At 39.0% G+C, this 26,571-nt stretch overlaps 1 protein-coding gene across 2 annotated transcripts; it reads left to right on the top strand.

Moving 5' to 3' along the window:
• Nucleotides 1–1,428: 1,428 nt before the first annotated feature.
• CRLS1 (cardiolipin synthase 1) lies at nt 1,429–26,501 on the top strand. Of its 2 annotated transcripts, none has more exons than XM_044747955.2 (7): nt 1,429–1,739; nt 4,871–5,008; nt 9,923–10,052; nt 21,381–21,466; nt 22,558–22,626; nt 24,136–24,227; nt 26,189–26,501. In XM_044747955.2, the coding sequence occupies exons 2-7, from the start codon at nt 4,898–4,900 to the stop codon at nt 26,274–26,276; spliced, it is 576 nt and encodes a 191-aa protein (XP_044603890.1). In that variant the 5' UTR covers nt 1,429–1,739; nt 4,871–4,897; the 3' UTR covers nt 26,277–26,501. The 2 variants fall into 2 exon arrangements, with proteins under 2 accessions (XP_044603890.1, XP_014684205.2); XM_014828719.3 differs by having other exon boundaries at nt 1,729–2,184.
• Nucleotides 26,502–26,571: the final 70 nt, after the last annotated feature.

Genomic DNA, 26,571 nt, shown 5'->3' with positions numbered 1-26,571 from the left:
AAGGTAATTCAGTGAGTGGAAAAGACAGGAGAGACTGGAATGCTGCTCACTCTCCCTTCACAGGGTTATCCAGAATGTCTATGGATGAGAATTCTAAGTGTCTGATTCCAAATAAAAAATTATCCTTTTTACATTGCTAGTACAAAATTTTTAGTTTTTCTCTCTATATCAATATTTCAATATGTGAAGAAATTTGTTCGATACAAATTTCAATATGTGAGAAATTTGATAAATACCCAGATCACAATGATGTCCAAATTCAATTGGTCTTTCCCTTTCCTAACTAACCGAACGGAGAGGTTAAGATCAAGTTTACCGGAGGTCTGTCATCAGACAGGGCTGGGAAGGATAGTGGCAAGGCAGCAAGAACCATTCAAATTCAATTTGACACAGAATACAACAAGAAAACAGTTCTGTAACATTGCAATACTAATGAATATTAATAAGAAATCAATGATGATGCGGGGTCAGTGAGCCGAGGAGTCAAAAGAACGATTTCTTGGACTCTCAAGATCTGGCAGTAGTGCTCTTTTATTTTGAGAATAGTGTGGAATAGCATGGGGACAGGACCCACGGGCAAGAGGAGCTGCTGCTGCCCCAGCTACTGCTGCAAACATGGGTGGAGAGTAATGCTAAATTTAAGGCATAGGTATGTGAATTATCTCTTCACAAGACAAAGGAAAGAACATGTAAAAAAGTTAAAACGGTATCAGTGCAGGTGGGGTCTGCCCATTGGGTGGTCCCACAACTTTTAGATAAGAATCAAATCGGATTAAGTAAAGGCCAAAAGCCACCACCCTAAATCAGTTACATGAGGTTGCCAGACAGTAACCAACTTAAGTCCTTGCCTTCCCCATTAAGAGTTTCCAGAGATAAGGCCATCCTGCCTTCCTCCTGGTGCAGAGGGGGAGGCATGGAGATTTCCTTCGCAAATGAAAATATCTCTCATCAAAGGGCAAGCAAATTCCACTCCTCGGAGCCTGCTTCTCATCTGCAGTTTTAAAATTAACCAGCCTAAAATCCTCATCAAATGACTAGTATGATGTATAATTAATAAATTAATAATGTATAATATTAACCAGTTAACGATGAACTGATTTTTAATTATTTTGGATATTCCTCTAATAAGCAAGTTTCTTAACCTCTCTGAGCCTGAGTTTCCTTATCTCTAAAAGTAAAGGTAATAATGGAACCTATCCTGGAGTTGTAGGAGGATGAAACGGAAAACGCACTACAGCCGGGATAAGAAATCACTCCTTTCGGGTAAACAATTAGTAATTGCTATTATTGACATTTTCTAATACCCATATTCTTTGGCAAATACAACGCTCAAAAGAGGGAAAGGAGCAGGGAGCTAGTGTTTATTAATTACTTCTTCTGTACCAGACCCTTTAGTAATATTTAACCCTCCCACGGGGGCCCCAGAGCGCTGGACACACCTCGGACGTGGCCGTTCTGCCAGCCACAGGCCTCGGAGGGTTTGAGGCCGGGGCCTGAGATGGCTCCTGTGCTCTCCAGGCCACGTCAGCCTCGTGGTCATCCCGCCCTGCTCGTTCCTCTCGCCCTCCCCACGGACCTTGGCTCCCGATTGTAGACAGAGAGACCAGGATCCGGCTAGCGCGTCGCTACCGGAGGCCCACGCAGCCTAACGGCACTCGCCTCCCGCTGCAAGCCCAGCCGCGACGGTGTCGCAAAAGCGTCGCAAAGGCGTCCGTCCTTGGCGGCTCCAGGCCACCTGTGTAAGCGGAGTGTGCTGGACTTTGAAAACTAGCATGCAGGCGGCCGAGGGGTTTCGATATCGTGGGGGCTCCAGGGAGAAGCGGCTCGCCGGCGCCCCGGGCTGCTGAGCTCTCGCCGCCTGCGTTCCCGCGGCGCGGCTACAGGGCCATGCTGGCTTCGCGCGTGGTGCGCGGCTCGTGGGGAGCCCTGCGCGGCGTCACCTGGGAGCCGGGGGCGCGGCCGGGCAAGGGGCGAGCTCGCGGGGCCCTGCTGCCGCCCGTGCCCAGCTGCCTGGGCTGCCTGGCAGGGCGCTGGTGGCTGCGCCCGGCCGCGCTCGGCTTGCGGCTGCCTGGGGTCGGGCCGCGGGGCCACTGCTCGGGCGCGGAGAAGGCGGCCCCCAGGTCCGCGCCCGGAGAGGACGCCGCCGCCGAGGCCCAGGGCGGCCCCGCGAGCGCCGCCAGCCTGGTGGGTAACCGAGGCGGAGGAGGAGGAGGGGCAACCCTGGGCCGGGGTCGCCGGCCCTGCGGGGGCTTGGTCCTGGACGAGAGTAACGCGCTCGGGCCGCTCCGAGTCGGACGCTTCCGTTTGCGAACTTTTAAACCGTTCCCTGGAGAGAAGTTAAGGGCAGGTTATTCGGTCGGGATGAATTTGAGGGGTACTGAGCGGATCCACCTTCCGTCTCGGCGGTCAAGTTAGAATCCCTCCCACCCGCGCTTCTATTCGCACGCTTTGCTGGACTGGCCTCTTGATATTGCATTGATAAAAATGCCTCACTTGTTTTGTTAAAAGCCTATTTTTAATTTTCTGAAGCGAGTCCCCAGTATTTAGGGCAAGTCTGTGGGAAACTTCAGAAAGGTGTACAGGCCTCTCTGTTTGCTTGTGCAGGTTTGGTTCACTATCGTTTGTCCTTTGGTAACCTTATATGTTGTAGGATGAAGGATAATCAAATAATTTAAATCGTAATTCAAAGATTCTTTAACCTCTAATTATAGAAAAAGATCAAAACTCTCTTCTTGAGGTAACGGAGGGAAGTATTTGTCCACTTACCTGTTGAAATACTGCCCCAGCAGAAGACACCAGAGCACGAGTGTGGGAGAGCTTTTGATGTCATGTTAGCAAGACTCATGCAATTATTACATCTTCAATTGTTATGTCTTCAGCGGGCCCCTGTGCTGCTTTCATCAGTTGTCCAGCATGGGTTGAGGTGGCCACATCCTGGCAGGGGTGTCAGCTCCTAATAGCTAAAGTATGTCGAGGTTTGAACGCTGGATGCTTTGAGGTTGCCGTATCCTGGCTGAAGTCCTTCCCAGAACGGCAGGAGTTGGTCGAGTATGCCACAGGTTATCTGGTTGGGTAATCAGAGATTAGCTCTCTTTAATTTTGATTTAGGAACTTTTACAAATTTAATGATTAGAAATTAATGAGGTATTTTATTTTTAACTGAAATGTTTAAGTGGAGCTAAAAAGAACCCCCTTTCACTGTTCCAACAACATTCATTCCTGTTTATTCACCAAATGAAATGATCTCACTGTTTGCAAATCCTATGAATATCTAAGATTAATTTTGGGACTCTTTCCTCTGACCTTTTGCTTTGTTATTCTTTTTTCTCAATCATGAGCTGTCTCTTTTTCCCCGTCTCTGAGTTGCTGTAATGTTGGATCAGTATTTGACTCATTCTGTACCACAGTGTGGTCAACAGACTTATCTTTTTTCTCTGGAGTCTGAAATACTCTGACCTCTGAACTTGAATTTGGAATCTGTTCCAAAAATGTTCCCATTTAATTATATCATGTGGTCTACTTTCAGTGAAAGGTCCTTGAGTAGAGGTTTGTGTTGCGTCTTGTTTGATGATCGTTTCCTGGAGAATTTGAAGTTTTTCTGTAGCTTTCAATGACTGTATTCTGCCACCTGATCCTAATAACCCATTAACCCTCACAGCTAAGGTGAACTTTTCTTGCCGGGTTCTCTTTATCAATACAGACTTAGTATCTTTAGAGAGCTGCCTTTTCTTACAGGATGGCTCAATGAGTTTTGAACGATGTCTTTAGAAATGGAAACTGTCACTTTTTTAAAAAATCAAAATTAAGGTTGAGGCAAATTGGTTACTGATTAAGAAAGTAGGGTTGGACTTGTGAGGAGATAGTCTGGTGGGGTAGAATTGGCAGCCTTAACTCTGGAGAAAAATCCAGGCTTTAGGGAAAGACATTTTCTTGGTATTATTTCTGTACCCTGTTGTGCAGGGTTATCTTAGCTCTGCTAGGCTGAGGCTTTTTAAAGTTGAAATAGTCGCTCATGAAACAGATTTTGTTTGGCAAAGAAGGAATATTCTTCAGAGCAGCTGCCAAGGAGTCCTTTTGTTAGTACCAACTTCAGACTGCTTGGCTCCAAATGAAGTTTCAAGGAATTATAAAGCTTCCCACATGGGAGCTGTGAAAGCCCTAAGCTTCTAGTTGGGAATTTTAACATTTCCATGGCTATTTTGAAGAGATTTATGGAATTTGTCTTTATTTCCTAAGGATCGCAATCCCTGTTCCCAGCTCCGTTTTCTTCCATCTATTTTCCAATTTAGTGATGAGTTATGTAATTAATTTTTTTTCTCTCTTTGTATCTCTTACGCTGTGTATAGCATTTAGCATTCTTTTGATAGGTATGTGTAGAGAAGTGAGGAACATTATTTGCAATAAATGTTTTAAGCCAAAATGCCTAGGGTTGTTAATTTGACTTTTTTCTGGCACTTTCTAGACTGTTTGTCTACTTGAAGTATAAGATTTTCCTGAAGTTCCACTTTTAAAAGCAGTGTTGTAAGTTTTTACTTGTAATGGTGAAGTCATATATTAGAGGCTTCACTTATATGGTAGATAACACGTTTGTTCCTTCTTTCTTTAGGAAGAAAACCTGCTCTGTGTATAGCAGACACTAGTCTGTGTTTGGGTACATGACGTCTCTTCATCTTCTATATTCTTGACAGGTTTAGAGCTATATCTGTAAGAAAACACAATGGATTTAAAAACTCAATTTAAAGTACTAAATTTAAAGTTTATGTAGCTTTTGATCCTTAAGTTGATGGAAGCATAGTTTTCTAATATGTATAGTTATTTAAAGTATGAATTTACAGTATTTAATTTAAATTTTGTTGTGTTTGTATTTCAGTATGAAAACCCATGGACAATCCCAAATATGTTGTCAATGACGAGAATTGGCTTGGCCCCAGTTTTGGGCTATTTGATTATTGAAGAGGATTTTAATATTGCTCTAGGAGTTTTTGCTTTAGCTGGGCTAACTGATTTGGTAAGTTGTAAATGCACTCCTCCTGTTTTACTCCCCTTCCAAATCCCAGGGTCTCTACTATACTGAAATAGCACGGCCTTAGTCTCCTTTCCCATGGAAGGAAATCCTCAAGATAAATCTGACCTAGTACTTTGTGTAAGGACTTGTCTTTAGCATCTGTGTGGGTTTCTATTATTTTTTATATGATCTAAGGAAGGAAGAGAAAGTTGTAGGGAGGCAGAGAAAAGAGAGCTTTTTACTCTTGGTTTTTAACTTCTTTGTAAAAGAAAAACCCTTAGAAATTCCCCAAGGGCCAAGTATTTGCTTTAGGGATAGAAATAAAGGAGAGAAGCTGTGAGATTATTTTTCTATTTAATGTGGTAGAAATACTCTGATCTACAACAACAGTTGGTTTTACTGGTGGAGAGGGAAACAGTGGGCCGGTGTTGTGACCAGGGAACTTGTAGAGGCTGGAGCTCTGCTCAGGTTTATGCCGGCAAGAGGCCATAGGCACCCCACAGATTTGGTTCGTGGTCCCTGCTCCACACCCCTCTGACCACCCAGCAGAAGACCTTGCCCTGGGCCAGGCATTAGGCATCTTCCTTCTACTCCCCCAGCAGATGGACAAATGAGAAAAGAGCTCCTCGATACCACTCTGTCAGTTTTGGGAGAGGGAAGGATTTGTTTGGGTTATCTCAAATTAGAACTTGGAAAATGAGTTTATAATAGAAGGCTGCATATGTGTTAAATAGGCTTTTTGTTGACTGAGCAGCGATCATCATGTATGACATTATTTGTATTTATTACCCACCTTATCTCATAAGAGATTTGAAATGGCTTATAAAAATACATGTCCTACAAAAACACAGTTGAGGGAAGTGAGGAAAAGGTAGAGGAAAAAAATTTAAATCAGGGCAAAGTCAGCATGTAGAAATAGATACCATATATTCTTGTACTGGGCTGGTCTGAGATCCATGTGAGTACCCAGACGGGCAATAATGATTTGGTGCCTCGTCAAAATGATTTACGTTTGAAAAGCATTGCTTGATATTTATTTAGTAGGGATAAAGAGAAACTAATTTTCTATTAATAAAAGTTGTATAGCATCTTTCTTTGTAACGTCAGCTATTCCATTTGAGGTTCACAGAAAAAAAATTCCACCTGCCCAGTAGCATTGGTGAGCAATAGAGAATTACTGAAGATTCTTCAGGATAAACAAAGGACGGCATTTGCATTGCTATGTGGCATTTCCAAGTATACATCAAAAATATTCTCTCAAAATGGTTTCCACCTCCTTTTCAAGAGTTTAGCTCCTATTTGTCACCACTTCTCCCCATTCTCACAATCTCTCTCTTTGTCTTTTGTCTCTGCTTTTACCTCTGAAGGCTGAAGGCCTCCACTCATTATTAATATGGTCTCCAACTCTGTCAAAGGCCACTGTACTGATAATGGAAAGGTTTTTTCTAACGTAACAGACAAGATCTTTCTCAGTGACTGGATTCGCTCTTTTTTGTTTTTTTAGAGTTTTTTTAGGTGCCACATGAGATTGCAATATTCACTGAATGGGAAAGGGCTTATTTACATTTTTCTAAAACTATGTATTTATAAGACAGTGTGTGTGGACACCTGAGTTATCTGGCACCATTTTTCACGTTTACACCGTGGAGGTTTTGATGCCTCTAGATTGGATGCAGGGCAGACGACTGGACTCGTGGGCGGTTTAGGGGGGGGCGTGACAAGCCCTGATTTATGTTGTCTATGGGAGAGAGGTTATAGGAAGGCAAGAGTGGAAGCAGAGAGGCTGGTTAGGAGGCTTATAGATAGTTAGGGGAATGGTGATGATAGCTTAGACTGGGGTGGGAATTTGGAGTTGAGAAGTGAATGGGTTTGGGATATGTTTTGAAGATAGGGTTGTTATGTTGGTGGATTGCATGTGTGTGGTGAGAGAAAGAGGGGTTAAATATGTCTGGCAGGCTGTTACTTTTTTTTTCTTTTCAACAACCAGGCACATGAAGGTAACACCTTCTGTGATGAGCAACACTCAGAGTAGGACAGGGTTTGTGGAAAAATACCAAGAGTTGCTATGCCTGTCCAGAGAGAGGTATCAATTGAGTAGTTGAATATGGTAGTTTGGAGTTGGAGGAAGTCATGGTTAGAGATAGATTTGAGAATTGTCAGCTTGTAGATGGTCAAGTCTAGATGAAATCATCAAGGCTGTGGTAGGAGAAGGGGTCAGAGAAATGAGCAATAAGTGGAGCAATCTAGAAGGAGCCAGTGAAGGACACTGAGAAGGAATAGCTGGTGAGAAAGGAAGAAAATTAGGCAATGAGGTGTCCCTGAGGTTAAGTGAAGAAATTGCTTCAATTGTGTTGAGGTCAAGTAAGCTAAAAATAGAATTCATTGGTGACCTTTATGAGCCCCATCTCTAGAGGAGTGGGGACAGTAAGAGTGGGTTGGTAAGCAAACATGAGGCAGTCATGACAATCGACGTTGCTTTGAGTGAGTTTTGCTTTGTAGAGGAATAGGCAAATGGCGTCAAGGAAGGGTAGTTTTAGAAGCTATGTATACTGGGAAGTTTTTGTTGTTAATTAACTGATTAATTAAATGACCAGATAGAATGGGAGAGAGAGATGGGGGAGGAGAGGCAAATCACAGAAGGTGAGAGGGCCTGGGATCAGGGATCAGGGATCAGGGAAGGCGGAGAGGATGTGAATGGACGCAGGTAGGTGGTGCATTTGGAGGTGGGAGCATGAGGGAGTCTGACAATCTGTTTCTGTTTTTCAGCGAAAATATAGACATGATCATGAGCTAGAGTGAGAGGCTTTGGGAGGGATGGAGTAGGTTTGAGGTGAGAGCAGACAATGTGAAAAGAGAAGGTAAAACAGGCAGGCGTGGGATTGCCAGGCAGTATTTTTTTTTTTTTAAAGATTGGCACCTGGGCTAACATCTGTTGCCAATCTTCTTTTCTTTTTTTTTTTTCTTCTCCCCAAAGCTCCCCAGTACATAGTTGTATATTCTAGTTGTTGGTCCTTCTGGTTGTGCTGTGTGGGACACCGCCTCAGCATGGCCTGATGAGCGGTGCTATGTCCGCGCCCAGGATCCAAACCAGGGAGAACCCAGGCCGTTGAAGCTAAGCATGCAAACGTAACCCTTCGGTCACTGGGCTGGCCCCTGCCAGGCAGAATTGAGTGCCCTTGGGAGATTTGTGGTCATGCATTTGAAGTGAGACCAGGCAGCACATTTAGGTGTTTTTCTTGAGCAATGTTCAGCTGCTTGGGTGCAGGCCTCGAGTACATGGATAGTTGTGTGTGAGCTGGGTTGAGGGAGAGTGAGGTAAGAGCATTATAGGTGTTTGCAAAGGAGTAGTGGTGTTGATGTCCTTGGAATCTAACGTGCGCAGAGGGACAGTGAGGACCAGAAGGTGAGGGCAGAGAAAAACTGGGAGGTTAAGTTCCCTGCGATCAGATACTGAACTGAAACCTGAATCTTCCAAGGCCCCAGCTCCCAGTTCCAGGCACTTTCTGTTAGACATTGTTACCTCTAGTATACTTAGGAAGAAAATAGATTCTTTCAGTTGCAATAGTAATAGCTAGGAATTGCTTTTTTTGAGGATTTAGTGAGTGCTGAGTGCTGCACAAGTATTAATCACATTATGTGCTGCAGACAAACAACCCTTTGAGGTAGGTCATGTTATCTCTCTTTTACAGATGAGGAAACTGGGGTTTAGAGAAGCCGAATATCTTGCCCAAGGTCACACAGTTACTAAGTGGCTGACACAGGACTTCACCTAGTTATGTTCCACTGCAAAGAGCAAGTTCCCCCACATTGTCCTGTACTGTTGCTGTCTCTCTAACTCACTGGGGTACTTGAGATGTGGAGGACTTATTTTTCCTTTAAAATGTTCCATGTTAAATTGCATCTAAATGAATTTGTCTTTTTCTTTGGAAATAGGACTAGGAAATTCAAACATTTCTTGCAGCTTGAAGTTAAATAAAATGAGTAAAAGCCAGGTAAAGATTTGGAAAACCAGATAACATCTGCTTTGTGTAATAGGGATAGACAGTACTTGGTTTTGATCCATTTTGTGGCCCCAGGGTGGTCAGATCTTTTCTTTTCTCAAGTGAGGCTAGAGATCTGGAATTTTGTGGTAAGACTTTGAATATTTAAATGTTGGCAACTAATTTATATTTTTAAAAGCTCTGGGATGGTCACACAAATCAGTGGCAGGCCCCATTTGGCCCACTGGCAACCAGCCATGACCTCTGCTTTAAAATACAGTTGGTTTCCAAGAATAGTGAAGAAGTAATTTGCATAACAAAAATTTTAAGTTGGCCAAGTACAGAAGGTGGAGTGTTTTCTTCAAATAACATGTCATGCAAATACAGTCAGACGTGGAACTAACAGTGGCACTAAACAAAACTGAACAAAAAAGAAAAATAATAACAGTTAAAATTTAGAAAGTTGGATCATATTGTAGAAAAGTAGGTAGGAGTGAAGTTAGAAGAGTTTCGCAGTTAAAGGGTGGTCCTTGCAAGTAAAGGCAGCTGTTTCAGCCATAGTGAAATAGCCCAGGGCTCAAAAGACGGGGCTCCTGGTCCATGCTCTGTCAGTCATGCTTTCCATGAGTTTTATTTGGGTTCTTTACATCTCTAAATTTGTGTCTGGGTTCATCCTCCAAAGGGGCATTGTGAAAACAATGAGAAATACCAGAAGGCCTTGAGAAAGAAAAGTACCGTAGAAAAGTTATTTTCAGACCAGTTGGTAATTGAAAGCTAAACGTATACCAGTGAAAGAAAGAGAAGGTTTGGGGGTAAGAAACAGAAGAGGTTTTATTACCATTTTATGAAAGTATAGTTGTTGTTTAGTATCTCTTAACCTTCAAGATATCTACTCTGTACCTGTTATGACTTTATTAAAAAAAACTTCTATTTTCAGTTGGATGGATTTATTGCTCGAAACTGGGCCAGTCAAAAATCAGCTTTGGGAAGTGCTCTTGATCCACTTGCTGATAAAATACTTATCAGTGTCTTATATGTTAGCTTGACCTATGCAGATCTTATTCCAGGTAAGAACGCCGTCATGCGTGCTTTTAAGTAGCATAGGGAAGAATGACATTAGTCAGCTTAGGATTTCTCTTGTTTGAGACACAAATAATTTTTGTTCCAAAAATATATTTTTCAACTTTAAACTGTTTCCCTAATTTTAAACTATTGAACTATTTTGCTTATCAAGCTATTTGTTTTACTTTAGAGTTTGTGTCCTTGTTATACTAGTAGAAGCTGTTGTTTTTTTAGTAAGATTATTTAAAGTTAAAATTAAGCAAATATTATTTCACAGTGCCACTTCATTTTAGTCTAGACTCTTTTGAAACTGTATTATATATTCTTAGTTCCTTTAAAGCAATTTAAAGTTTTCCTAAGTGCGTTATTTTTTTAAGTACAATTTAATCATAACAAATGAGAGCTTGAAATCCTGAAGATGTCTATAAAATTTCACATTGTTAGATGCTATTATGCAATTTCAAATCATACATGTAGTCTCTATATTATCTGAATACTCTTTCTGACAAAATTTTATGATCTCTTGCTTTGTATTTTGCATATACTTTTCTGCTTGTTCATTTTCTACTTAGCTGTATTTCCCACTTTTTCTCCCTCAGTTTAGGTTAAACTTTTTGTTTCCTAGAGTTAGAAATAGAGTCTGGGAAGAAAGAAGCTGTCACTGGTCTTTCAGTAGCATGTTATTGACATTTGATGGGAAGAAGTGTAGTGGTGTTTCAGTCTGGTATAGTGTCCTCAATCTGGAGATTCTTTTTCTCCTCTACCTTTAGGCTTTTAAATTCCCATACCAAATTAAAAAATGAATTGGATTAATGTTTATATTTATGTGTTTGAAAGTCAGAATTGTGATATGTATTTATGGTTGAGTTGTTGAGGGGCAAGGGTATTCTCATTCTAATTAATGTAATTTGTAGGAAAAAAGAACCTACAGAGCATTCTGTTGACGTTATTTAAAAATCAAATGATTGTGTGTGTGTGTGAGTGTGCATAGTTTCATGCCTCCAATTTTTCAGGGTTACTTTGTATGATGTTGGATTTTACAAGTGTTGGCCAGGTATTTTCCCATTGAACATAGAAATTGTTTCCAGGTTTTGGTGTTAGGGATTATGTTGCTGTGAACTTTACCTAAATAATTGGTATAGGTTGCTTTCTGAGCCCATACTTACTTTCATTATCATTCTGGGAATTTCCATTTTCCCTCTCACGTGTTGGGTCTGTTTTCCAGGCTGCCACAGCTTCCTTGTGAAGGTCTTCCTTTTGGTGGAGAGCAGGCTCCAGTTGTTTCCTGTGTAAGGACACAGCCATAACAGCCAAAATTTTAGAGGTTTACAATGTCTTTATTTTGCAGACATCTAAAATGTCTTTCTTCTGCCCTCCGTACTTAACTGATGTTTGAACTGGGCGTAATTTTCAGTTGCAGGTTATTTCCACTCAGAATTTTGAACACTGTTCTCCAGACTTCCAGCTTCTGTCTTGCTGTTGAGAAGTCTCATGCCATTCTCATACCTTTGCCTTTATATGTGATTATGTTTTGTATTGAAAAGCTTTTAAGATTTTTTTTTAGGTTATTCCTAGTTGATGTTTTAAAAAAATTCTCTCTCTTAAAAATTAATTTTCTAAAAGCTTCTATAGATACCCAATTATCCCAGTACTTTTTATTGGAAAATCTGAACTTTCCAGACTCACTGCAGTGTCCATATATACATGTGTCTATTTCTGAGTTATCTGATTTTTCCCCATTGATGTGTCTATCTTTGCACCAGGACTGTTCTTTTTTTTTTTTTTTTTTTGAGGAAGATCAGCCCTGAGCTAACATCTGCTGCCAATCTTCCTCTTTTTTTTTTTTTTAAAGATTTTTTTATTTTTTCCTTTTTCTCCTCAAAGCCCCCCGTACATATTTGTATATTCTTCGTTGTGGGTCCTTCTAGTTGTGGCATGTGGGACGCTGCCTCAGCGTGGTCTGATGAGCAGTGCCATGTCCGCGCCCAGGATTCGAACCAACGAAACACTGGGCTGCTTGCAGCGGAGCGCGCGAACTTAACCACTCGGCCACGGGGCCAGCCCCCAATCTTCCTCTTTTTGCTGAAGAAGACTAGCACTGAGCTAACATCCGTGCTCATCTTCCTCTACTTTATACGTGGGACGCCTACCACAGCATGGCTTGCCAAGCGGTGCCATGTCTGCACCCGGGATCCAAACCAGCAAACCCCAACCCACTGAAGTGGAATGTTCGAACTTAACCGCTGTGCCACTGGGCGGCCCCAGGACCATTCTTAATTATTATAGCTTTGCTAAAAGTCTTGGTATCTGGTAGAGCAAGTCCTTCCACCTTTGATATTCTTACACTTTTCCATTTATGTGTAAATTTTAGAATCAGCTTTTCAAGTTACCCAGAAAACCTGTTAGGATTTTAATTGGGATTGCATTCAGTTTATAGATTTATTTGAAAGAATTGATATCTTTACAATATTGAGTCTTCCACTTGACAAATATGATATATCTACTCTATTTAGGTCTTTCTAAAATGTCAGAATGTTAGTTTTTTCCAGAGGTAATAAATGACTTTTTATCAGATTTATTACCAGGTACTTGGTAGTTCTTGGTGCTTTTATAAATGGTAACTTTTTTGCATCATTTTGTAGTAAGTGTTGATAGGAGGAAAATCAATTCTATTTCTAATGTTGATTTTTGTGTCTAGCAAACTTGGTAAAGTCTTATTCTAATAATATAAATGTAAATTCTCTGGCATTTTCTACGTCCTCAATTATGTATTATCTGTAATTAATGGCAGCGTATTTCTTCTTTTCGAGTCCTTTTACCTTTTCTTTTGCTTGTCTTACTTTGTCACAGTACAGTATTGAATAGAAGTGGTGCCTGTTGTTTTATTCCCGATCTCAAATGGAAAGCTTTCTTTCAACATTTCACATTAATTACCATATTTCCTGTACTGTTATGTAGATACCCTTTTTTCACTTTACCGGAAGTTCACTTCTTTTAGGAGTTTGCTAACAGTTTTTATTACAATTGGATATTGAATTTTATCAGATTCTTTTTCTTCATATGTTATGATAGTCATATTTTTTCCCTTTAAGCTATTAATGTGTGAATTACATTATTGATTTTCTAATGTTAAACAAACCTGAAATTCCTGATATAAATTGAGCTTGTTCATGATATGAAGGTATTGCTGGATTTGGTTTGCTAATGTTTTGTTGAAGATTTCATATCTACATTCACAAGATTGGCCTGGAATTTTTTTCTCTAAATATCCTTGTTAGGTTTTAGTACCAAGTTTATGCTAATCTCATAAAATGAGTTAGGGAGTCTACTCCCCCCCGCCCCCATTTTTGGGAGACGTTTTTTTTTCCCTTGAATTGTCTTGCCAGAGGCTTGTCAGTTTTATGAATCTTTTCAAAGAGCAACTTTGGCCTTTGACAAACTTCTCCAACTTTCTTTGGGTTTTCTTTGTTCTTTTTCTAAATTCTTTAGATCAGTTTTGTCTAGAATGGGAGTCATAGATGAAATTCAAAATTTTCTAATAGCTATATTAAAGAAACAGGTAAGAATAACTTTAATAACATTTTATTTAACCCATTAGATCGAAAATGTTATCATTTCAATATGTAATCAATAAAAAATTATTGAGATTTTTTCATACTGTGCTTTCAAAAGCCAGTGTGTAGTTTGCACTTAGTCAGCACCTCTCAATTCAGACCAGCCACATTTCAAGTGCTTTTTCTTCTCATGGAGCTAGTGGCTGTTGTATTGAACAGCACAACTATAGATGGATCCTATTTAACTCATTTCTTTGCAGTTTTTCGAAAGTTGTGTTTAAGGCTATACATTTTTCTTGAAGTATCCCTTTCACTGCATCTCATATGTTGATATTAGTATTTTTGTCATTATTGAGTTCAAAATATCCTAGTTCCATTATGATTTTTTTCTTTGACCTAGGAGGATAACAAAAACGTATTTCTTAATTTCTGGGGATTTCTAAGGTATCGTTTTGTTACTGCTTTCAAGTGTTACTACTTTGTATTCAAAGAACATGCTCTGATTTTTAGCCCTTCAGCCCAGTATACAGTCAAATTTTATTAACATTTTATGCATGCTTCAAATGATTGTGTGTTCTGTAGTCATTGGGTGTGATGTTCTCTATGTATCCATTTGGTCAGTTTTTAATCCTGATGTTTACATCTATTTCTTTACTGACTTCTTTTTCCGTTTGGTCTGCTTGTTCTGTTATGGAGAGAGTGTGTTAACATTTCCCTCTCTGTCTAGGATTCCGTTACTGTTCTTTGTAGTTCTGATTTGTGCTTATGTCTTTTGAAGTCATGCTATGAAGTGTATATAAATCAGAATTATGTCTTTTTGGTGAATTGAATGTTTTATTATGAAGTGATCTCTATATCTCTAGTAATAATTTTTAAAGTCTCTTTTGTTGACTGTTACACTAGCTACACTAGCATACTTTTGGTGAGTGTTCACATGACAGAGAAATCTTTTACTTTCAACTTGTCCAAATCTTTATCTCTTGTAAATAACATATAGATAGATAGATTTTCTTTATTTTATGTGGGCTAAAAATATTTTATATTTCAATTGAAACATTTAATCCATTAGCATTTACTGTGATTACTAATATTTGTGTAGCAGTCTTCCATTTTATTTCATATGTTTTATTTGGCCCATATGTTCTATCCTACTTTTGTGTGTGTTTTTTATCATTATATTTGTTTTTCCTGTACCAGTTTGAAAGTTTTGTCCTCTGTTTCCATTTAGTTATTCTCAAAATTATAACATTCATCTTTATCTTATTGAAGTTTAATGTTAACAACTCTGTACTCATTCTGGGCACTGGAAGGCCCTTAGAATACTTTAACTCCATTAATACCTTTCTCAATTTAGGTTATTGTCGTACTTTAATTTTGTGTATTTCTTAAACCTGCATGATATTATTGTTTAGAAAGTCAGTGTTCATTTAGATTTATCTTCATATTTACTTTTTTCTGGTTTATATTGTTTGATATATTTCAGACCTTCCATCTGGAATCATTTTCATTTTATCTAAAGTATATCTTCAGAAATTCTTTTAATCAGGTCTACTGTGGCACATTCTTGTCTTTGTTTTTCTGAATATATTTTTATTTTGCCTTTTTTTTAAGTGAAAACATTTAAGTTCCACTCTTAGCAAATTTCAATTATGCAATACAGCGTTAGCAACTATATAGTCACTATGCTTTACATTAGATCCTCAGACCTTATTCATCTTAAAATTGAATGTTTTTACTCTTTTACCATCATCTCCCTATTTCCCCTACCCTCCAGCCTCAAGCAAACACTGTTTTCTTGTGGCTTTTTTGTGAGAAAGATTGGCCCTGAGCTAACATCTGTGGCCACTCTTCCTCTATTTTTTATGTGGGACGCCACCACAGTGTGGCTTGATGAGTGGTGCTAGGTCCATGCCTGGAATCAAAACCCACAAACCCTGGGCTGCCAAAGCGGAGTGCACGAACTTAACCACCGTACCACTGGGCCAGTCCCTAGCAAACACTTTTTTACTCTAGTTCTGTGAGTTTGACTTGTGTTTTAGATTTCACATATAAGTGATACCATGTAGTATTTGTTTTTTTCTGTCTTCTTTTGCCTTTATTCTTGAAGGATATTTCTGTTGAGTATAGAATTCTGGGTTGGTAGTTATTTTCTTTCAGCACATTTACGGTATCATTTAATTGTTCATTTCCATTGTTGGTAATAAGAAATCAACTGTTAATCTATTTCTTTTTTGAAGGTAATCTTTTTACTTTTGCTGCTTTTAATATTTCTTCTGTCTTTGGTTTTCCACAGCTTCACAATAATATTTCTTGGTATGACCTTCTTTTTTATTCATCCCACTTTGGATTTGTTTGGCTTTAATCTGTGGATTGATTTCTTTAATCAGTTCTGATTAAAATTCTGAGTCACAATCGTCAGATGTTGCTGTTGCCTATTTTTCTCCTCCTTTTAGGCCTGCAGCATACCTATGTTAGACTTTCTCACTGTATCCTTTGAGTACCTCAGCCTTTCTTCTGTATGTTACCTCATCTTTTCTTTCTGGGCTCCATTCTGGGTGATTACTAATGAGTTACTGTTTCATTTCAATAATTCTCTCTACAGCTGTGCCAAATTCTTATAATTCTTAACTTCTATTGTATTTTTCAGTTACAGCATTTCTATTTTATTCTTCAAACTTACTAAATCATCTTTTATAGTTTTCAATTTCCCACTGAAATTTTCAATCTTAGTTTTTATATCCCTTTGAACATAGTGAGCTTAGTTGTTTAATAGACTGATTATTCCAAAATCTTAAGTGTTGTAAGGGTCTCTTTCATTTGTCTGTTGTTTCTATTCGTTCTTATTCATGGTATCCTGTGTCATGGGTTATTTTTGACTGTTTAGACACTGCATTAATATTTGAAAAATAATTTGGAGGAATATTTTGATGGCTAGGAGGATGGCTTCACTCTCCAGAGAAAATTTTTTGTTCAATTCTACGAGGTGTCTAAGAATGCTTACAGTCTGGGACCACCTGCACTGCCAGATGGTGGGACTTTCTTGTAAGGCCTGGTTTTCTTTGGGCCATCTCCTCTCCCAACCCTATGGTTCAGATCCCAGTTCAAAGCTAGGAGGTAGTTAGGGCTCTGGGCTTTGACTACTATCCCTTCAACCCCATGAGGCTGCCAAAAACCCCATTCAGCTTTGTGGCTACTTTTTAGGATCAGGGATAGTGGCATTGAGTGTCTATGCTTGTTTTTCTGAGTTATCACTCTTTAATAGGTATTAGCCTGGCAGTTTCTTAAAACCTTGTAAGCTTTTTGATTTCAAGATTTTTTTTTAATGTTTCTCTTTAGTTATTTTATCGGGAAGATTGTTCAGAATTACTAGTCAGATATTAATGGAAGCTGAACCCCAGGATCTTTTCATTATCCTTGTAGTTCTGAAATTTTACAATGGTATATGCTCTAGATCCTTCTAGAATTTGTAGTGAGGCTTTCTTTCATTGTGCTGTGTACTAAATAGGCCCCTCCGTTTGAAAATTCATGCTTCAATTCTGAAAATTGTGTTATGTCTTTGATAATTTTCTACCCTCTGTTTTCTTCATTCTCTTCTTTCTAAAATTCTTTAATTCTAATCTAGTTCTAAATTCTAAAATTCTGATCAGAATTGAGCTTCATGGATTGATTTTCTTCTTTTCTCTCTTATTTCATTTTGTTAACTCTGTCTTTTTGTTCTCTTCCTGGGAGATTTCCCCAACTTTGTCATTTACCCATTCCACTGACATTTTAATTGCTATCATTTTTAATTTCCAAGAGCTCTTGTACTGGTGTTCTTTTTAGAAAATGTGCCTTTTTCTTATTTCATAGGTAAGTATCATCATTCAGGATATCTTCTATCTGTGTATATATATTTTTTAAAGGGTTTTTTTTTTTTTTTTACCTCTCTGTTACATCTTTTTCTTTTGAATTCCATTTTTTCCTATGTATTTTGCTGTCTCCTTCATGATGGAGACCTTACTAAAATATCTGGTGATCCTTGGCTGCTCACTTCCATTTTAGTGAGGCATAAAATGTTAATTGGGTGCTCTCTGGGCGTTGGTGGAATTTGTTGGGGTTTTGTGCTTCCCTCGAGGGTGAACAGGCAGGGACTAGGCATGGCCCTGAATTCTCAGTACCTTTAGGTTTATTCTGTAGATAAGGGCTCTCCATGTGTTCCTTACGGATTGCAGAGGCCTTGCCACCCGTGTTTTGGGAGCTAAGCTGTGGGAGAAGGCTGGGGGTTCTCAGTGTTTAGTATGTCGACCTTCACTTGATCCCATTCAACCCCAGTGACCCCTAGCTTTAGAGGTTTACATGTAGAACAAGGGTTGGCAAACTTTTTCTATAAAGGGCCAGATAGTAAATATTTCAGACTTTGTGGGCCACATGGTCTTTGTTGCAGTTACTCAACTCTGCTATTGTAGTGTGAAAACAGCCATAGAAAAAACGTAAGTGAAAGTGGTTATGTTCCAATAAAACTTTGCTTTTGGGCACTAGAAATTGAATTTTATATAATTTTCATGTATCATGAAATAGTACTCTTTTGATTTCTTTTTTCCCCCCAACCATTTAAAAACGTAAAAATAACTCTTAGCTGCAGGGAGCCACAGCATTGGTGTAGAGACCCAGCAGAATGGTGTTAGGGAGGGCTCTGGGGACACAGATCTAACTGCTGTTTCTGTGGACTTCCTGGGTTTCTCTGGTGCGAGTTGGCCTGCTGCTTTTGAGCATCCCTTTCTGAAGGACTTGGGTATCGGCTTTCCCCACTGTTGAGGTAGTTATTCGTAATAAACTTAGTTAAAACTTTAAAATTTGTCTCCTTTACCCATAGTCTTTGTCTTTGTGTCTTTTCATTCCTTTACTGTCATTTTAGAAGGGTTTTGGAGAGAGATGTATATACGCAGTCTTACATCATCTTGTTTTTATACTGCATTTTTTTAAAAGTTCCATCCACCTTGATTTGAATAGCCTGGTTTCTTCAAGAGTAGAAATTTGCTTTCTTCCTCAGCTGGAATAATAAATAATTCTGCTTTTCTTCTTGCTCTTCCTATGGGAGGGAAGAGAAGGGTGAAAACAAATTATTTGATTTGTTAACAACAGTGGATGTGAATCTAAGTTAATTTCTACTTGCTTAGGTGCATTTGTTCTGCCACATTTACCAAATAATGATTCCTTTCCATATCATTGTGTTATTGGTTTAGTATATAGCAAATACTTACTGTTGGTTTAAATCAAGTTCTAGAATAATTATTCTGTTAAATTTATTTTCAATGCAATATAGATAATGACCACTTTTAATAAGTAAAAGTGACTTGATTTTATTATTTCCCTTTAACACTAATAAAGTTTGCCTACAATGTACCTCCTTCTTGTAGACGTTAACTATATTTCAGACAGAGTTAGCAAGTAGGGAGGAATACTTTGGAGCAATCCCTGACACTTTTATACCCTCTGGCCCCCACTAACACACTATCATACTCTGATAGGCAAAATGAAAGCTGCTTTAGCCCTGGAAGAAAGGGAAGGGAAGGCCGAGAGAGAAAGCAGGAGCAGTTAGAAGATTCGAAAGCCAGGGAACTGGATAAAATTGCCCAAGAACCAAAGTAAGAGCCTGTATTTATTGCTGTCAGTTGGCAGAGGCCTTAGTGGCAGATGGTGCAGCAGGGTCCCAGCCTGGTTGTGCATGTGAATCCCTGAGGGAGCTTTCATCTGTGCTTTTATCACAAGACTGGTACAGATGGTAAACTGAGTCCAGAGTTGCTGATTGCTAGTCACACTGCTGGGCTGGAGCCTAATGCACTGCCCCAAGCATAGGTTGTGAATTCCATAGACCTAGGTTCCATTCCTGGCTGTACAGTCATGTGCCACATAATGATCTTTTGGTCAGTGACGGACCGCATATACAACGGTGGTCCCATAAGATTAGTACCATATAGCCTAGATGTGTAGTAGGCTGTACCATCTAGGTTTGTCTAAGTACACTCTGTGATGTTCACACGACGGTGAAGTTACCTAACGACGCATTTCTTGGGATGTATCCCCGTTGTTAAGTGATGCATGACCGTACTACTTACTAACTGGTGACCTTGGCCTGGTTATATAATCTGCCTGAGGCTTGTTTTCCATATTTGTAAAATGGGGATAGTGATAGTCCATATTTCATGGAGCTGGTATGTAGATTAAATGACATAATATGTATGAAATGCTTAAAACAATGCCAGATGCTCGGTAATTTTGGTACTTAATTGAACTAGAACTCACGTCTTTGCTATGTATTGAATTGCCTCATCTCTTCTTCTGCAGAAAGTTCTTGTTTAGGATTAAATTGTATTCTTTTCCCCTTTGGTGATGAAATACAATAGCAGATGTTTATTTTTATCTAAAGTCGTGTTTAAGAGTTTTACTATATGTAATTTGCATGTTTGCTTCATTTTAAAATCTGATTCTTATTAGATTTTGACAGCAAATGATTATTATAGAAAAGCTTGTTTTCCAGGCCCAAAAATCCTCCTGAAAATCATGGCTGACTTGTTTTGTACTTGGCTCATGTGGCCATGCCTTCTGCGTGCTCCAAACGCCATGACTTGAGTGGATAAGAATTTTCTCTTTGGAATAGTCTTGTCATCAAAATCTAGGCCAAGGATCAACACTTAGATCACAGCCTTGACCAGCAAAGATTTAAATTTTAAATATGTAATTAATTAGTGAGGTTGTTCTTAAGTTGCAGAACCAATAGCATGTCAAAACTACAGAGGACCATAAGTGTAACCTCAAAAGTAATTCATAAAAGAGCTGTTTGAAAGTCTTACGGAAAGGATGTACATGATCCTTTTATTTTAGTAGTTTAAACCAATGTGAACTGTGTGTTCAGGAGTTTTTTCTTTTTTAAAAAAGTTGGGTTTTTTTTTCTTAAGAAAAATATATATTCATGGTTAAAACTTCCTACAGTACAGAAAGATGTTTAGTGAAATAAGACCTCTGCACTCCTATACTCATTCCACAAGAGAGTAGGGGTTCCTTGGGTATCCATCTGAAATATCCTTCTGCTAGCTCTGAGGCCGTGCTGTAGAATCTTAGGAGTAATGAGAAAACTATCAAAAAGTTTAATTCATGTTTAATTAGAATTCCTTGAGTAAATGGGGCATGAGAAAAAATAGCAATTGCCTGGGTAAGAACTGGCCAGACTAGAGTGAAAATATTTTGTTTCTCCACAAGCGCTACATAGAGCAAATTTTACTGTTCATAAAATAGTCTAGAATCCAGAAACAACCAATCAAAGCTCCTGAGACACCAGACTGATGTCAGGACTTTGAGTCCCAGCATCCTTTCCAAGCTCTTTATCATCTCATTCCATGTCGTTATAGTGAGCATGGTGATCTTTTTTCCAAACACACAAAGCTGAGAAGTAACAAAGGAGATAGTGGGAGCTAAGTAGAGCTGACACTGATGACTGCAGCTTAAAAACATACCCAATGAAAAGAAATAATAAAAAGAGGCAAGAGGATCAACATTCTGAAAGGCACACATAGACTTTAAAAGCCATAGTCTGTCCTTCGCTTTGTTTTGAGGGCAGGTTAAAGAAGAATATAAAAATCAGTGGTTCACTATAAGGACCCTAAACCATTAAGTGTTTATTATAAAATTTTTACTTGTGTGAAACACCAGTTTATGGTAAGGCTGACTGAAGCTTCATTGTATGCATAATGTCTTAGTAATTTTCGAAATCCCAATCAAAATTATTTTATATTTGATTTTCAGTTCCACTTACTTATATGATAATTTCAAGAGATGTAATGTTGATTGCTGCTGTTTTTTATGTCAGATATCGAACTCTTCCAACACCGGTGAGTTTGTTTCAAAAAAATATATTTTTACTATTACTTATAACTTAAGGCAAAAAAAAAAAAATCACCCTATCGTATACCGAGTTTCACTTTATGGGAATAATTTATGGCATTTTTTTTTGATCCATTAACCAAGAGTGGAAAAAAAACACAGCAGACATAACTATCATCTTGCTGTTTGAAGTACCCATGGAGGTAGTTGTTCAGTGAACATATGAATATCAGAAATCAGTTTTAAAAATCCATGTTTTTGTTTTAAGTCAAAATCTTTTCCGTTGATACCACATAAAATTTAGACAGCTCACCCCGTCCCTAGCAGCACTTAGGAGTGTTGTGTGTAACCTGGCCCCCTTTCCTCTCTAACTTGGTCCCTGCTGTGGCTTACATAGAATTGGGTTTGTCTGCTTATTTGTTTATTGGTTCTGCAAATATTTGAGCACATAAGCATAGCATATACCCATCTTTTGCTTCATAATCCAGTGAAAATAGGAGTATTTTATTCATTTTGTTTTTTAATCTATAAAAGAAAACAAGGGTTTTTTATTGAGTTCATTTAGTAAAAAGGTGTAGTCATGCAGACTTTATGATAGTTATTGTGTTAGAATTTTATAGGAATGGAGAAATAAATCCATTTAAGTTTTTTTTTTTTTAAAGATTTTATTTTTTTCCTTTTTCTCCCCAAAGCCCTCCAGTACATAGTTGTATATTCTTCGTTGTGGGTCCTTCTAGTTGTGGCATGTGGGACGCTGCCTCAGCGTGGTTTGATGAGCAGTGCCATGTCCGCGCTCAGGATTCAAACCAACGAAACACCGGGCCGCCTGCAGCGGAGCACATGAACTTAACCACTGGGCCACGGGGCCAGCCCCCCATTTAAGTTTTAAAACTCTATTTTCAGTAGCCTGTGTATGATGTATAAAGAATGTAGATACTGTTCATTCAGGATAATGAAAGAGGATGCAGATAAAGGGTTCATCTAGCACAGAGCCAGGCGTGTGGTAAACACTCCATAACTGTTACATCGAATAACAAAATGTTTATTTTGAACTTGAAGGATAAATTGAATAAACTTTATCTTTTTTGTCCTCTGCCAGCGAACACTTTCTAAGTATTTCAATCCTTGCTATGCCACTGCTAGGTTAAAACCAACCTTCATCAGCAAGGTAAGAGACACACAACATCCTTTTAAGTTAGTCCCTTGTGAATATTTATTATAGTGAATGTAAACCTCAGTCTGGAGCAGCTGAAAATGAGATGAATTTAAATGCATTGACTACAGAGGTAGAGAGTGGGGTCCTTAAGTCTCTGAATGAGGTATATTAGGGCCACCATTTAGGGAAGGTAGAGGGAGTGGAAATGTAATTGCATCTTGATTGAGACACAAAAAGATTATGAACATCCTTTCTGGGTTCACTACTCCCTTCCCTGTGGTTGGAAACACCATGTAATAAGGTCCTTTTGTTTTTAAGATCGATTGTTACATGGAAGGGGATAGGAGACAGTTTTATTCACTGATAAACAACTGCTACTGTGTCATCCATCCTATTTTCCTGAGCCCTCTTCACACAGAAGATGTATGCCAATCTTTGCACACCCAGAGGACACTATTAATGCCTCTCAAGGCACGTTTGTTTTTTTAGTGGCCTGATAGGTTTGCTCCAATCATTGTTTTGCCCCATCCCTTGTGACAGAGGTTTAAGAGGTTAGGGATACCAGTCATCTTTAGGGCAGAGGCTGATTACTTTCATACCAGAGACTCCCTGGGGTGCACTTTTACCTACATAGATGGTTTTTTTAATTCAAGTGACTTATATTTGTATCAAGTACAGTGATTTGAGTGTAGCACTACATAGAAAGTGGCTTAAAGAGGTTCAGGCACAAATGCCTCAAATCCTTGGTCTTGCAAGAAGTTCTCCAGACCATTTTTATTATGTTTTTAAAACGAGGCAGAATCCTTGTAATTTGGTTGCAGAATGGATGATGGAACATAGGTGTTTCTCTAGGCACAGCACCCACTGATTGCTCCTTCACCCAGTCTCCCCCAGAACACTCCTCACGATGAGTAGAGGGGTCTCCGGTGTCTTTCTGGTTCTGTTTTCTTCCTTTTCTCCTCCATGCTATCTTTTAGGGTAGGGAAACCTACTCATTTCCTCCAAGGAGCCTCTCTCAGGGAGATGAGTGCATTTCAGTTTTCTAACCTTACAGGTTGGACGGGTAGGCAGGTAAAGGGAACACTGAATGAAGTGTTGGGAAATCTGAGCTTTGGGTTTGGATCTGTAACCCGCTGTGACAGCAGGCAAGTCACTTAACTCATTGCCTTTTCATCTGTGAAGACGTGGCTTAATTATTTCCATATTCACAGGGCTATTTTAATGGGCAACTGAAAAAAGGCACAGAACTTTGCAATATTATTGAATTTCTCTGGAAGTTCAAGATAGTGGTATTTTCTTACAGTTGCCCTTCCCCTCACCATAAAGGGCAGCTGTGCAGACAGATGGGCCAGTTAGTGAAGTTCTGTCTTTTTTGTGTCTGTCTGCTGCTTTGGCAAGGATATTACAACATGAAGCATGCTGAGGGTATGTTGTGTTACACTGTGGCTTATGCCTTTGTCTCATAATCTTGAAACAGGATCTGGTTCGCACTGTTCATTTATGGCTTTTTTTTTTTTTTAGGTAAACACAGCAGTCCAGTTAATCTTGGTGGCAGCTTCTTTGGCAGCTCCGGTTTTTAATTATGCTGACAGCATTTATCTTCAGATACTGTGGTAAGCTAAATTTAGAATCACTTTCTGAGAATGTCAACAGAATGGCTTATTGTGACAATTCTAGAATTACTTTGTTCTTTCGTGTTTATTGAGCACTGGCGGTGTAAAGCTGAAGGCTATATTTTATGGTTGATACCATTCTTAAGAAGCTTACTATCAAGTATGGAATGTGGAAGTTATATTACAGGAGCTTTCCTGCAAGTTAAAAGAGCTGAGAGGTACAGATAATGCGTTGGGGTTTCAGAGGAGGGAAAGATAGTTCCAGGTAGGAAGAAGAGGGAAAGCTTCAGGGAGGAAGTGGCATTTGAGCCATGAGGTCTAGGTGGATTTTATACAGGGAGAGATTGACGGGAGACCGTTCAGCTGAAGGACAGACCCTGAGCGAAGTCAGAGGGGTGAGAGTGGATAAGGAAAGCTGCATCCGGCCTAGAGAAAGGGGCATAGTGGGAGAGAAACTTGGAGAAAGGAGTTTGAATTTTATCTTATTATGCTTACTTATAGCCTTGAAAATGTGTCCAGTTCAAACTTTGAGTCCAAATGTGCCACACTGATTTTGAAGCACTGTATTGTGTAGTACACTTTTCACTCTATAATTAAAACCTTCTTGTTTGATGTAGTCTGAGCTAGAAAATGGTTAACCAAAGTCAGTTAAGCTAAAGAAGCTTTAAAAATGATACACATGCTAAACATTTCATTTTCTAAATTATATAAACGTAGGACCAAGGATTTTTCTTTTTTTTTAAAGACTTTTTTTAAAAATATTTTATTTTTCCTTTTTCTTCCCAAAGCTCCCCAGTACATAATTGTGTAGTTTTAGTTATGGGTCCTTCTAGTTGTGGCACATGAGACGCCGCCTCAGCATGACCTGATGAGCGGTTCCATGTCTATGCCCAGGATTCGAACTGCCAAAAACCTGGGCCGCCAAAGCAGAGCACGTGAACTTAACCACTCGGCCACAGGGCCAGTCCCCAATGATTTTTCTTTGAGTATAGTACCATCAGTGGGAGTTTTTTCTTTCTTAGATAAACTACATCCTGTCCGTAATACAACCTCTCTGATTTTCATTTTATGCTTCTTTAAAGTGATATAAGAATTTAAGAGATTTACAAAGCAATCTGAGTACAGAAGCTTTATAGATTTTTACCCTTTTCTCTAGTATTTAACAATCATTTTGCCTACTTACTTTGGCACTATTTTTTAGCAACTCACCTTGTTGTCAAGTCTTTCCAAAGTATCCAGCTTAGTTCTCAGAAATAGCAACTCTTTCTACACGTGTGTTTCATTGGTTTATATGTGTATTTAGAATATGAAACGGGCATACACAGGTTTGGGATCACAAAAACAGAGTCTTGGTGATCCTACACCTCACCTGGTGGAAGCAGACGGGCATGGGTGCCTAAAAAGAAACCTGTTTGCTGCGAGCATTTGGCAAGCCATGAGCATCACTTGTGTAATTTGAAAGAGTTAATTCTGGTTAATCTGGCAGTTCACTTAAGGAAAAATCAGTAAAGCAAGCTGAAATTTATTTAAAATGACTCAGATATTAGAATTCTCAAAATCTGCAGGAAATCTTCTAATCCTTTAAGCAGCATGGAGCAGTGGAGAGAGCACGTGTGCTCTAGAGTTCAAACCAGGCCAGGCTCCAACACAGTTCTGTGCCCTGAGCCAGTCCTCTGGGGCTCTGGTTCCTCCTCTGCAAGATGAGGTTGTTGTGAAAATACAGGGAGAACATTAGACACCTAGAGTGATGTCTGGGTACAAATGACAGTTGCTGCTATTATTATTTTTTCAGGCTCATTAACTAGATTAATTTTGTTTGACATTACTAATTTAGATGGTCTTAAAGAAAAGCAGTGTCTTTAGATTCTTGTGGTTAAAATTTACACCTCATAGCCTTTTTTACTTTTTAAATAACTCTCCTGTTTTTTAGACTAAATTTTCTTTCTTTCCTTCCATAAAAGGTGTTTTACAGCTTTTACCACAGCTGCATCAGCTTACAGTTATTATCATTATGGTCGGAAAACTGTTCAGGTGATAAAAGGCAAATGAAAGTCATCCATCATTGTTAGCAAGGAAGCAATACACGTCATCGGCAGCAGGGCCAGTGGAAATCTACAGGAGTTTCGCCATTTTCGTGTTCAGCTTGAAAAAGGACTTGTCAGAACAAACCATGTCATCAAAATTGAAGTAATATGCATTGAAAATAAGCTTGATCATGGGCAAATGCAGAATTTCCAATGTATTTTTAAATACAAATAAAACTATAATTTAGAATTTTTTTATCTTAGGTTTCTTAATTTATAAGGTACCAATTATTCCAAGTATTGTCTGTCATTTTTTAATG

Source organism: Equus asinus, chromosome 15, assembly GCF_041296235.1.
Source record: "Equus asinus isolate D_3611 breed Donkey chromosome 15, EquAss-T2T_v2, whole genome shotgun sequence".
Classification (NCBI taxonomy): domain Eukaryota; kingdom Metazoa; phylum Chordata; class Mammalia; order Perissodactyla; family Equidae; genus Equus; species Equus asinus.
The sequence above is the reverse complement of the archived record's forward strand: the minus strand, read 5'-3'. Positions and strand labels throughout refer to the sequence as shown.

What these genes read in the sequence shown, in the direction of transcription:
- CRLS1 (XM_014828719.3), top strand. Translation starts at nt 1,888, where the DNA reads ATGCTGGCTTCGCGCGTGGTGCGCGGCTCGTGGGGAGCCCTGCGCGGC. An exon ending in AACCAACCTTCATCAGCAAG is followed by an intron (nt 22,627 to 24,135) that starts GTAAGAGACACA and finishes TTTTTTTTTTAG; the next exon opens with GTAAACACAGCAGTCCAGTT. An exon ending in ATTTATCTTCAGATACTGTG is followed by an intron (nt 24,228 to 26,188) that starts GTAAGCTAAATT and finishes CTTCCATAAAAG; the next exon opens with GTGTTTTACAGCTTTTACCA.